The following is a 14,304-nucleotide window of genomic DNA, read 5'->3' as shown; positions in this document are numbered from 1 at the left end:
CTTCTTTGTTATCCAATCTGACAATCTCTGCCTTTTAATGGAGGGGCTTTGAACGTTATGTTTTATGTAATTATGAATATGGTTATATCTGTCATCTTGATTTTTTTTTGATTGTTCTTTATTCTCCGTTTCTTTTTCTGTCTTATTTTGAACAATTTTTTTCTGCTTTTAAAAAACATTTTTTATAGATTTTATTTATGTATTTATTTATTTATTTATTTATTTAAGTTTATTTTGAGAGTGTGAGTGGAGGAGGGGGAGGGGAGAGAATCCCAAGCAGGCTCTGTGCTGTCATTCCATAGCCCAATGCGGGACTCAATCCCATGAACCATGGGATTATGACTTGAGCCAAAACCAAGAGTCAGACTCTTAACCAATCGAACCACCCAGGCTCCCCAGAAAACCATCTTTATTGATTAATTCATGAACTTCAATTCACTTAACATTTTAGAGTGTACCATTAAATGGGATTTCTTTTTCCAGTATACTCATTTATCTCTAAACACCCAGCCCTGGGAAACAGGTAGTTTACTTTCAGTCTGTATAGATTTTCCTATTCTGGATGTTTCACATAAATGGAATCATGCAACATGTGATGTTTTGTGATTGGCTCTTTTTACTCAGCGTAATGTTTTTAAGGTTCATCCATTTTGTAACATATTTTAAGTGATGTTATACCACCTTATGTATAGTATGAACCATTTCAATAGTTTACTTTCATTTTTTCCTTTTCAACTTTCTGTTAATGTTATAAATTTTACTTGTACATATGTTATAAACTATATAGTACATGGACTTTTTTTGTTTTTTAAAAACAGTTATCCTTTAAAGATATTTCAGTAATAAGAAAAAATCTTACATATTTACTCATGTAGTTACTATGTCTGGTGCTCTTCACTCCTATGGTGGATTCATTTCACTCCTATGGTGGATTCATAGTTCCATCTGGTATCATTTTCCTTTTCCTGAAAGACTTTGTTTTAATGTTTATTGTAATGCAGGTCTTCAGCTTATGTATGTTCAAGAAGGTGCTTATTTCTCTTCCATTATTGGAAAATACTTATTCTAGGTATAGAATCGTAGGTTGACAGGATTTTTTTTTTTTTTTTTTTTACTTTGAGCACTTTAAAAATGTGGCTCTACTGTCTTCTTGCTTATATTATTTCCAAGGAGGCATCTGCTGTTATCTTTCTTTTCTGGTAGTTAGTGTACTTTTTTTTTTTTTTTTTTTTTTTTTGGCTGTTTTTTTACGATTTTCCCTTTGTGAAATTATCTGTTTTTTATGCTTGGGGTTCATATAGCTTCTTGGATTTATGGCTTCATGGTTTTGATCAAATTTGGAAACATTCTGACCAAGTAGTTTTCCTGTCTCTTACCTCTGTATCCCTTTCTGTCCTTTTCAATTATGTGCATATTTGATTGCTTAAAGTTGTGCCATAGTACACTGATCCTCTATTTTTTATTTTCCCTTTTTTTCTGTTTTGTTTTGGGTAGTTTCTCTTGCTATATCTTAAAGTTCATTGATGTTTTCCTATTCATTTTTTATCTGCTTTTAATCCATTCCCGGGTATTTTTCATCTCAGACATTGTATTTTTCATCTCTAGAATTTCAAGTTGGGTTTTTTAAATAGGATTTCAGTTTAGGGCCTTTTTATATCTTCCATGTCTCTGCCTAAATTTTTAAACATATGGAATACAAGTATGATAACTATTTTAATATCCTTCTCTGATAATTCTTAACATCTGGGTCTCTTTTGATTAATTGTTTGTTTTTTTCCTTCTCATTATGGGTCATTTTCCTCATCCTCTGCATGCATGATTTTGTTTCATTGTATGTCAGAAACTGTGAATAACACTTTTACTTCGTTGGGTGATAGATAAGGTATGTCTTCTTAGAAATATACTGGAGCTTTGTTTTAGGATACAGGTAAGTAACTTAGACACAGCTTGATCTTATGAGGATTGCTTTTAAGGTTTGTTAGGCAGGACCAGAGCAGTGTTTAGTCCTGGGCTAAGTATTTCTACTACTGAGGTAAAATCTTTTTGAGTACTCCACCCAGGCCCTTGAATTGTAAGGTGTTTCACTCTGGCTGGTGGGAATAGGCACTATTTCTTTATGAATGCCAAGTATTGTTTCCCCTAATCCTTGCGTTGGTATTTTTCCTTGCATACATTTGCATATCAGTACTATGCTGAATACTCAAGAGAATTCCTCTTCAGATTTCCACAATTCTCTCTCTCTGCATTTCTTTCCTTTCTGGTACTTGATCCTGTGAACTCTAGCTCCTGTTCTCTTTCCAGACTCTAAGCTTTATTTCTCTAACTCAGACTCAGCCTTAGTTTCACTCCGCACACTGCAGTGTAGAGACTGTCAGTGCAGTAAAACATACAGAGGGCTCACCTCATTTGTTCCTAGTTTCTCAGATTGGTGTCCTTTGTTACTTTGTGTCCTGAATAGGATTATTTCATATGTGTTGAGTGGTTTTTGGTTGTTTCATGCTGGAGGTCCATCTTGACTGGAAACATTTTAATTCTTGTTTTAAATTTATTTTGAGAGACAGAGAAGAGCATGCGTATGTGTGGGGCTGGGGAGGGGCAGAAAGAGAGGGAGAGAGAATCCCAAGCAGGCTCTGTGCTGTCAGCGCAGAGCCTGATGCAGGGCTGGATCCCGTGAACTGTGAGATCATGACCTGAGCTGACATCAGAGTTGGACACTTAACTGACTTAGCCACCCAGGCGCCCCATGTTTTAATTTGTTTTTTAAATAGACTTTCTTTTTTTGAGGAGTTTTAGGTTCACAGCAAAATGCAGCAGAAAGTACAGAGAGTTTTCATATATGGGCATAACCTATATATGTATAGCCTCTCCTGCTGTCAATATCCCACACCAAAGTGCTCTATTTGTTATAGTCAGTGAACCTACATCAAGAGATCTTTATCACCCCAACCCCATAGTGTACGTTAGAGTTCACTCTTGGTGTTGTACATTATATGGGTTTTGATAAATGTATAATGACATATATCCACCATTATAGTATCACACAGAATAGTTTCATTGCCCTAAAATTCCTCTGCTCCCTTTATTCATCTCTCTTTCCTCCCTAACCCCTGGCAACCAGTGATGTCTTCATATTTTTACCTTTTCCAGAATGTCATGTACTTGGAATCAGGTAGTATGTAGCCTTTTCATTTCACTGGCATTTCACTTAATAATATGCATTTAAGGACTTTTTGTGGCTTGACAGCATATTTCTTTTTAGGGCTGAGTAATATTCCATTGTCTGGGTGTACCACAGTTTGTTTATCCATCCATTTACTCAGAGACATCTTGGTTGCTTCTAAATTTTGGCAGTTATGAATAAAACTGTAAACTTCCGTATGCAGGTTTTTGTGTGGGCATAAATTTCAACTCATTTCGATAAATACCAAGAAGCATGGTTGCTGGATTATATGGTAAGAGTCTTTTTGTTTTGTGAGAAACTGCCAGACTGTCTTCCATTGTGACTACCATTTTGCATTCTCAGCAGCATTTATTGAGAGTTTCTGTCTTTCCACATCCTTGCCAGTATTTGGTGTTGTTAGTGTTCAGGATCTTGGCGATTTGAATAGGTGTGTAGTGGTATCTCATTATTAGAATTTGCGTTTCTGTAAATGACATGATGTGGACATCTTTTCGTATCCACTTATTTGCCACCTTTATATCTTTAGTCAGGTGTCAGTTCAGGTCTTGGACCATTTTTTAATTGGGTTGTTTGTTTTCTTATTGTTGAATTTTAAGAATTCTTTGTATATTTTGGGGAACAGTCCTTGTTAGATGTGTCATTTGCAAATATTGTATTGTCTTCATGGCTTGCCTTCTCATTCTCTTGCTCTGTCTTCTGTAGAGTCGAATATTTTACTTTTAATGAAGTCCATCTTACCAGTTATTTTTTTCATGGATTGTGCCTTTGGTGTTGTATCTGAAAAGTCATTACCAAATTCCAGAGTCATCTAAGTTTTCATCTATGTTATCTTCTAGGAGTTTTACTCTTTTGTATTTTACATTTAGGTCTAGGATCCAATTTGAGTTCATTTTTGTGAAGGGTGTAAGATCTGTGTCTTGAGTCATGCACGTGGATGTCCAGTTATTCTAACTGTTGAAAAGACTATCTTTGCTCCATTGTATTACCTTTGCTTCTTTGTCAAAGATCAGTTTATTTATATGGGTTGATATCTGGGCTCTCTGTAATGTTTCATTGATCTACTTTTCTGTTCTTTCACCAATACCACACTGTCTTGGTTGCTGTGACTTTATAGTAAGTCTTGAAGTCGGAAGTATCAGTCCTCTGGCTTTGTTCTTCTTCAATACTGTGTGGCTGTTTCCTTTTCTGGGTCTTATACTTCTTGTACTGTAAACGTTAGGATCAATGTGTCAGTAACCACAAATAACACTGGAATTTTGATTGGGATTTTGTTGAATCTTTAGATCAAGTGAGGAAGAATTGACATTTTAATAATATTGATTTTCCTATCCATAAATGTGGGACATTTCTTCATTTGTTCAGTTTTTTTTTGATTTTTTGCATCACTTTCTTAGTTTACCTCATATGTATCTTATACATATTTTGTTAGATTTGTATCTGATTTTCATTTTTGGGGGTGCTGACATAAATGGTACTGTTTTTAATTTCAAATTCCACTTGTTCATTGCTGGTATATAGGTAAATGATTGATTTTTATATATTAACCTTGTATCCTGTGATCCTTGCTTATTAGTTTCAGAAGATTTTTTTTTGTCGATTCTTTGGGGTTTTCTACTTAGATGATCATGTCATCTGCATATCTTTATTTCTTTCCCTTATTGCATAACCCAGGAATTCCAGTATAGTGGTGTAAAAGTGTGGTGAGAGGGGACATCCTTGCCTTGTTCCTCATTTTAGTCGGGAAGTTTCATTAATTATGTTATATGTTTAAATTTTTCAACATAGCATATATCTCCATTGACAGATTATATATTACATATTTCATGCTCCCTTCCCCTAGAATGTCAGTCCTTTAAAGACAGCACCATGTCTATTTTTTATCACTTTTGACTTTCCATCACCTAGTAGAACATCTCAAGTAGTCAGTAGATACTGATAAATAAAGTATAAGTAAGTGAATAAATAAGGCCTTTACTTCCTAAACATGGATGGTGATCATAAGAATACAGAAAGAGAGCGCCTGGGTGGCTCAGTGGATTAAGGATCGCACTCTTGGTCTCAGGGTCATGAGTTTATTAAGCCCTGTGTTGGACTCCTTGCTGGGCGTGAAGCCTACTGAAAGAAAGGAATGGAAGGAAAGAGAGAGAGAAGAGGGAGGGATCCCTAAAAAGTACTGTGACAGAATAATTTTAAGACTTATTTGATTAGATGAATAAAAGAAATTTTGGGGCACCTGGGTGGCTCAGTCGGTTGAGCGTCCCAACTTCAGCTCAGGTTATGATCTCACCATTTGTGGATTTGAGCCCTGCATTGGGCTCTGTACTGACAGCTCGGAGCCTGGAGCCTACTTCAGATTCTGTGTCTCCCTCTCTCTCTGTCCCTGCCCTGCTCACACTCTTGTTTGTCACTCTCCCTCTCTCAAAAATAAATAAGCATTCAAAAACATTTAAAAGGAAGAAATTTAAAGATGATTGGTATTGTTCAGGTTTCTAGCCTAGAGACTCTTCATTCAATATACTCTCCCTAGATAATCTCATTTACTCACATGGTTTCAGTTTACCATGCCGTTGACTCCTAGATCTCTATTTCCAGTCTGACTCTTGCTTCTCAAAATCAGATGCCTACTGGACATCGCCACTTAGATGTATCATAAGTATATCAATGTAGCATAACCAAAACAAATTCATAATTTTTCTACCCAAACTTAACTCCTCCTTTCTATATTCTCTATCAAAGAAGAGAGGTATTATTAAGTTAGAATGCCAGGTGCCATATTTGATATTTAAGTCTTCCTCCCTCTCTCCATCTTATACATGACAGAATCTTGTTAATCCTCCTTCCTAATACATCCTTAAATCCATCCAGTTCTCTGTAACCACTGCCTTATCTTAGTTGAGACCATCAACATCTACCTTCATCACGGCAGGATCCTTCCACTCTGTTGTCTTTCTTTCTCATTATTTCTTTACACTCTAATCAGAGGAATTTTGTAATGAAAAAAAAAAAATTTGAAAAAGCAGACATAGAGAAACTGAGGTTTAGAGAGTTGTAGTGACTTACCCAAGATGACAGAGCCAAGAAGTGGTACAGCTGGGTGGCAAATTCTGAGTGACCAGAACCTGTACTGACTAGAACTCACTTTCATAAGCTGTCTCCAGCAATGTCAGTTCTTGAGTAATCCAAAGAGCATTTTCAGGTTTTTCTTCTGTAATAACTTTTTCAGGTGGAGAGTATGATCACTCTTCCTTGTCAGGTGAGAAAATCGAGGAAAGGAGGATAGGTAACTTTCTCAAGGGCAAGAAGCTGTTAAGTAGTGGAGTTCATCCTAGTTCATGTTAAGTAGTGGAAATTGGTTTCTGGCTCCCAAACCCATACTTTTAACCCTAGAATTTGCTAATGGTTGCAGATATACAGTATACTTTTTTGGCCTTGCTTGTGGTTTCATTTGATCCCAGCAGTGGGATCAAGTGTGGGTCAACTTACTTAATTTCTCAGTGCAACTTCTTCATTTATAAAGTGGAGATAATATTTACTGTATAGGTTATAGATGGACACAAAGCATTTGTTAGTGTCTGGCACACCAAGGTGTGTATAAGGTGTTAGTTATTGAGATATATTAAGAGTTAGCTATTATTAATATTAGCCAGACTTATTTCTGTTACTCCAGGTTCTGTATTACCAAGTAATTACTAGCTTCTGCTTCTCATTATTGTATATTCCTTTTTTACTCCCTACTTGCCTCAGCATTCTTTACCCGTTTTTCCATCATACCTTTGCTTGAGCTACTCCTTTATTTGAAATACCCCTTTTTCTTTTCTCTGCTATTCATATTTTTACTATTTTCTTAACGTTTCTACATTCTCTGAAATGTTTTTCTAATTATTTTAGCTGTGTTAACCTTTTCATTTCTTTTTTTTTCTTTTAGTTTCTTTATTTTGAGAGAGAGAACATGAGTGGAGGAGGGGCAGAGAGAGAGAGAGAGGGAGAGAGAGGAGAATCCCAAGCAGGCTCCGCGCGTCAGCACAGAGCCGGATGCAGGGCTTGAACTCACAAACTGTGAGATCATGACCTGAGCTGAAATCAAGAGTTGGATGTTTAACCAGCTGAGCCACCCAGGCGCCCCTAATCTTTTCGTTTCTGAACTCTGTAGAACTTCTATCATTGTACTTTATTTATTTCTAAGTTTTACCTTCCCTGTTTTTCAAATTTATTATGGTGATGAGCATATAATAGTTGCTCAGTGAATGTTTGTAATTGGTTGAATAAAGTATTTGGCATACATTATTGAAGAAGTCTTATAAATTAGTGTCAGGCACTCTTCAGTACTTGGGGTATAAGGATGGCTAAGACCTCACTACTGTCAAGTAATTCATAATATAGTAGATAAATTATAGCTTATATTTATATAGCTTATATATAAGAACTTATATATAAGTTCTTAACCTCTCTTCTGCTTTCACATGATTCATAATATGTGTAATCACTTTCATCATTAATACTTCATTACACACATTGACTAGGGGAGCTCTTCCCTCCAGCATTGAGGCTTGCTTATTTATGATACCTTATAATTTTTAAAATGTCCTCTCTTATTTAAGTACCCTAACAAACTGATGAGGTAGGAATTAATGTCACCATGAATGGAAAGAAAATTAAGATCTAGAGATGGAGATGTTAGTAGTCTTACATTTTAAGTGAAGAAACTGAGTCTCAAAGAGCATTTTTAGACTCAGAAAGTTAACAATGGAGTTGGGACTTAGATTATCTAAATACTATGCTGAGTTAAGCAATTGAATAAGACGTTCCTAGATGCTAAGCATTGACTGCCTAGTTCTTGTTCTAAACTTTGTATTATAGGAATCTTTATACAAATACAAAAGAGAGGATATCATGGATCCCTGTATACCTACCAACCAATTTCAGAAATTATCAACATTTTGCTAATGTTGCTTTTTATACCTCCCATGCTACCTTTTTCTTTTAAGAGTTTTGTGTTTTTTTTTTTAATTTTTTTTTTTTAAACGTTTATTTATTTTTGAGACAGAGAGAGACAGTGCATGAACGGGGGGGGGGGGGGGGGGGACGAGAGAGAGGGAGACACAGAATCTGAAACAGGCTCCAGACTCTGAGCTGTCAGCACAGACCCTGATGCGGGGCTCGAACTCACGGACCGTGAGATCATGACCTGAACCGAAGTTGGACGCTTAACTGACTGAGCCACCCAGGCGCCCCTCTTTTAAGAGTATTTTGAAACAAATTCTAGATTTGATAGTCTACCCATAAATATTTCAAGATGAGCACTAACTTTAAATTTTGCTGAATATAACTATAGGAAGTACATTAATATTTTTAAAATACTTAACTCTCTTTATAGTGCATGATTCCATTAGATACAGAGTGGCATTCAAGAGATTTTCAAATATATCTTCTTCTTTAGAAACATAAACTTTTAGGGTACTATCCTAAGGTATAGAAGTAGTTTAATTCTAGAATACATTCTCTTTTTTTAAATTTTTTAAAAACATTTTATTTATTTTTTATTTTTTTTAATTTACATCCAAGTTAGCATATAGTACAATAATGATTTCAGGAGTAGATTCCAGTGATTCATCCCCTATGTAATACCCAGTGCTCATCCAAGCAAGTGTCTTCTTTAATGCCCCTCACCCATTTAGCCCATCCCCCTACCCACAACCCCTCCAGAAACCCTCAGTTTGTTCTCTGTATTTAAGAGTCTCTTATGTTTTGTCCCTGTTTTTATATTGTATTTTATATACATTGTATTTTGCTTCCCTTCCCTTGTGTTTGGTATCTTACATTCTACGTACGAGTGAAGTCATAGGATATTTGTCTTTCCCTAAGTTTGCTTAGCATAACACCCTCTAGTTCCATCCATTTTTAAGTTATTTATTTTGAGAGAGAGCAGCATGAGTGGGAGAGGGACAGAGAGAAAAGGAGAGCGAGAATCCTAAGCAGGCTCTGAGCTGTCAGCGCACGGAGCCTGACACGGGGCTCTGTCTCTTGAAACCGTGAGATCATGACCTGAGCTGAAATCAAGAGTCAGACTGAGCCCCTAGAATACTTTCTTGAAATAAAATAATGTGACTTGGAAGGGGAAATTTAGCCAAAGGAAACAATTAGCTGATTATGTGCTTCCTATGAGTACTGTTTTTGGAGAATAGGTGCTTTTATGAGCATCTCTTTTAAACACAGTTAATAAATCTTTTTAAAGTAGGTTCTCTTCTACCTTTCTTCTTCCTTTTCAAGGAGGAGATGTTCCTTCTCTTCTCCAAAATCTAACCCTACCATGTTTTTTTACCTCCCTTGTAGAATTCTACCTCATTTATCACTTCTTTTTATCTGTACTCTTTTTTCTCTTCTGTCCTGTCAGCCCACAGGCTCAAGTTTACCTTATTAAAAGCAACAAAATCAAGGGGCACCTAGGTGGCTCAATCGGTTAAGCGTCTGTCTTTGGCTCAGGTCATGATCTCACTGTTGTGTGAGTTTGAGCCCTGTGTCAGGCTCTGTGCTGACAGCTCAGAGCCTGGAGCCTGCTTCTAATTCTGTGTCTCCCTCTCTCTCTGTCCCTCCCCCACCCCTACTCTCTGTCTCTCAAAAATAAATAAACATTAAAAAAATTAAAAAAAAAAAAGAAACACACTTCTCTTGACTTTATGTACCAGCTGCCTGTCTGAATGCCTTTGCTGACATTTTGTTGGCCTCAGGGAAAAGCCAAGCTTCTTCAGTATGGATGGAAGGTTCTTTTCTCTTTATCTCCCAGGTGCCTTTCCATCCCTGCTACTTATTACAGGTGCCATTGATGTTAATTCATAATAGTAATTATAGTAAGGTAAACAGTCACAAAGTTGTTACACTAACACATAATTAATACACAATACATAACCACACCAGGATTCAGAACCAGAACTCCTCATTCATTCTTGCTCAGTAGAGTTCCAACAAAATTCACTAAACATTTAAATTCCTACTATGTGACAGGTACTATTCTAGGTTCAAAGACTCTGAAATCCATTTACAATTGAATGTAATATCAGGAGCAATTACAGAGATACTGTGTACTAAATATATAACAATTTCTGTTTGTTGTTGATAAAGTTGCTTTTGTAGTATGACAGTGTTAAGATTTATTTATAATTTTCTATGCTAAACTGTTATGGTCAAATTATGGTCAAATCATTATCTAATTGCATTTTTAAATTTATCTTTTAGGGACAGTATGGAAATTACCAGCAGTGAAAAAGTACTTACATTCCAATAGCCAGTATCTATTAGCAGCCATATTGTCACCTCAGCACTGTGGACACCTCTGTGTGAAGAGATCCTTCCATTCCATCTAGTTTTTGGAAAAACCTTGTGGATAAGTGGCTGTTTCATCAGTAAGCAGCCTTTGTGGCTTAGTTGTAACAAGGCTTTAGTAGCTAAAAAATACTCTTGATTTCACATTTCTACTCTAGATGGCAACATTGGACAGAAAATACAATGACATAACCAATTTGCAATGATTTGGGAACTGTGTTTCAAATGGACTGTTACAGACTGAAAGGTGTGAACAGCTTTGTATGTTTATGAAGGTTAAGGGAATTTAATACTTTTCCACAGATTCTTTTGTAAGGGGATGAGGGAAATGTACACTTTTTACAGCAGCAATATTTTGTATATTATGTTTATTTCATGTGAATATGCAAGGCGGTACACTACGCATTGGACAGAATCAGAAATCCTCTGTTGATGTGGATTGGAGCATGGTGGATGCTTGATTGTGTGGGTCTCAAAATGGTGTACTATTAAAGATGAAGGTGAGGGAGAAGACAAAGCACACCATATGTCCACTGTTAAGTTCTTTAGAGGAAATTCAGATCCCTTTTATCTGTGAGATAATCAAGGGCACTGTGATAGTTTTGAGTAAAAAGACATTTTTTTAAAAGCTTTCCAGTTTTGTGGATTAAAACCTTTTTATAAAGATCATTTATAATACAGTTTTAAAATGTGAGGCAATAAGAATTACTTCATGTGGGATCTGAGGAATCTAGGTAGCAGTTTCATGTAAATGAAGTGGTAATTCTCTCCTAAAATAGCAATAACTGAAAATGGAAGTGTTAATTTTACTTTCTTTGAATAATCAGGGAACTTAGTGAATAATATCAAAGCATTTTTTAAATGATATCAAAGAAGAGTCAACACTGATCCAGTAAGTTTATTTTTTAACATTAGAAGGATAATTGGTTTATAAAATAGAATAGTTCAGAAGACTTTACAAACCTTTATTTCAACTTTCTTCACTGGAAATAATGCCATTTATAAAAGGACACATTTAAGTTTTTCCCTTTTTTATGTTGGTTCATATAACACAAAGAGATGTTTAGGAAAATGCTTATTGATGAGGTTTATTCTGATCTGTATTAAAAGCATAAAGGTTGCAGTCTAGATCACTTTGTTAGCATGGCATATTTAATCATATTTGAGACTGTCCTGTGCCTGATTATTTTAGGTAAATTCAGGGATATTGCATTGGGCAGGAAATCATGCATTGTGAAGTTTATAACCACAATTATTTAAGCATAATCTGAAAACATCTAGCCCAAAGGTAAGTTGCTATTTTCATCACAGTTGCCTATGCCCAGGGAATAAGATGTATTCTTTATAATTGAATTGGTTTTTCCCACTTCTAACTGGAAACAAAACAGAAGGGGTGCCATAAATTTGAATAAGAAAATGTACTGTTCTCAATATACTGTAATCGAAAGGAATTTTAATGTGTTTCTGTGTGTGTATGAGAGAGAGCGTGTGTGTTTTAAGGTCAGAATAGAATTTTTTCAACTTGGTCAGTAGAAAATGGACATCAAGTTTGAACAGATAAAGCATGGACAGCCTTATTGTGATTGAAAATGCTTATAGGTTCTGTGCCAATTTTCCACCACTGTGTACTTTGTTGCTATTTAAAACTGTATCAACTCTAACGGAAGAATAAATTATTTGTGATTTTAATTTTCTCATTTGTTTCTTTAAATTAGATCTCTTTGACTCTCTTGTTTTGTCTGGAGACTTTGCTGTGGGTTTTTTATATAAGTTAGTCTAGTATAAGCAGACTATATTTGTATTCTAGGACTTTATCAAAATTCTCTTGCCATGCCCAAGTTAATTAGAATTAACTGTTCAGTAATCAGCATGTTGTGTGGGCTGTTTGTTATAGAATTCTTTCTCTGAAAATGAAGTCCATGAGGCTATAATCAAGATGACTGAATTAGATAAATGAGTTGAGGAGACAAAATTGTACTGAACCCAACCTGGTGTAGATCTGTTATCTCATTGGAAATAAGCTCAACTGACATTAAGAAATAATTTGTCTTGCCAACCCATCTTCTGTTGTCTTATTCTCCTTTTAATGGAAACTAAAATTGCAATTTTAATAAGCAGAATTTCCTCCAGGACTTTCTTCCTAGAGACTAGTGCATTTGCAAGGTTTAATTGTTTTATAACAGTCCTATTTCATAAAAGTTTTTAATTGGTGGTGACAAAAATTACCGTACTCCTTCGATGCCTACTCTTCTTAAAGAGTAACTTTACCAGGAGCTTTCTACCAAACTTGACATCTCCATATAGACTATATTCCCTAAAACTGAAGTTATTATTTTAGCAAAATGTATTATAATGAAGAAATATCATACCATCCTATAAAATTCTAGAAACAAAATTTTGCTAAGTAAAGAGCATGGTGATCATTGATCAACATTTAATAATATTCAGTTTTGCTAGTTTAGTTGTTTAAGAATATCTTATTATTCTGTAGAGTTGTGATGGTACATTGTTTTTGGCACATGTTTTTAACTTTTTTAATGGAATATGCAAACATATGCCAAAGTAGAGAGTATGTTATGACAAGCCCCATGGACCAGTGACTTAACGTAGGTTACTGGCTAACTTAGGAAGCCATGGCTAATCTTGTGTTGTCTCTACTTCAACTCAGAAATGGAAGCAAATACTACATCCTTGAATTATTTCACTAAGTACCTCTAAATAAGGAACAGCTCACCCTTGAGCAACATGGGTTTGAACAACTGCATGAGTCCATCCACTTACATGTGGATTCTTTTGATAGATACATTATCATGCTATAAATCTATTTTCTTTATGATTTTCTTAACATTTTCTCTAGCTTCCTTTATTGTAAGAATATAGTATATAATACATACACAAAATATAGTCAACTGTTTATGTTATTGGTAAGGCTTCTGGTCAACAGTAGGCTATTAGTAGTTAAGTTGTTGGTGAGTCAAAAGTTATACATGGATCTTTGACTATGTTAGGGGGTTGGTGCCCTTAACCCCTTTGTTGTTCAAGGGTCAACTGTACTCTTTTAAAAACACCTTGCTACTAGAATTCTTCCTGCTCTTGAAATTTTTTAATTTCACTATTAATTAGAAACCGTCTCAAAACTTGTATTAATAAATCACTGCTTTTTCTTTCATTTAAAAAAATCATTTGTGGGGTGCCTGAGCCTGACCAGCTCAGGTCATGATCTCATGGATTGTGGATTCGAGCCCCACATTGGGCTCTGTGCTGACAGCTCAGAGCCTGGATCCTGCTTTGGATTTGGTGTCTCCCTCTCTCTCTGGCCCTCCCCCACACTCTTTCTCCCCCACTATAAAAAAAAAAATGAAAGCTCTAAACCTTACAGTGTTCAGTCAATTTTAGAAAAACAGAAGCAAAAAAACTCACATTTTTAAAATAAATTTGCAAGTTAGGGAAGTTGCAAGAAGCTATGAAATTGAATATGTAAAATCTTAAACCTTTAATACAGTGAAAGACATCATAACCTAAGTTAAAAAAAGACTGAAGATGTGTAATATATAGAAGACATAGGATTAATATTTGGATATGGAGCTATATATCTTTCTCAAACATAAATAAACACTTAAAAAATAAAATTTTTTAATAAAAAATTACGTTAAATAATTAAGTCAGCAAAAATAGGTTACACAAAAAGTAAACATGCTCCATAATTTAATCTTTTAAAGGTAATAGCTATAAAAAGTTTGATATATTTCTTCCAGCTTGATTATACACGCATAAGCCAACATCTGTTAATTGTTTTGTCTCTTTCA

The 14,304-nt window shown here is 35.2% G+C and overlaps 1 protein-coding gene across 4 annotated transcripts in view; it reads left to right on the top strand.

Moving 5' to 3' along the window:
• SS18 (SS18 subunit of BAF chromatin remodeling complex) overlaps positions 1–12,187 on the top strand; it is a 90,109-nt gene extending 77,922 nt beyond the window's left edge. For all 4 annotated transcript variants that reach the window (XM_019465504.2, XM_019465508.2, XM_019465509.2 and 1 more), the window contains one exon: positions 10,412–12,187. In XM_019465504.2, coding sequence (XP_019321049.1) covers positions 10,412–10,438 — 27 coding nt within the window. In that variant the 3' untranslated portion in view covers positions 10,439–12,187. The remainder of the gene's footprint in view (positions 1–10,411) is intronic.
• Positions 12,188–14,304: the final 2,117 nt, after the last annotated feature.

This window comes from Panthera pardus, unplaced genomic scaffold (genome assembly GCF_024362965.1).
Source record: "Panthera pardus isolate Hobbes unplaced genomic scaffold, ASM2436296v1 HiC_scaffold_15, whole genome shotgun sequence".
In the NCBI taxonomy this organism is placed as follows: Eukaryota; Metazoa; Chordata; class Mammalia; order Carnivora; family Felidae; genus Panthera; species Panthera pardus.
Note: the sequence above shows the minus strand (reverse complement) of the source record. Positions and strands in the feature narration are given on the sequence as shown.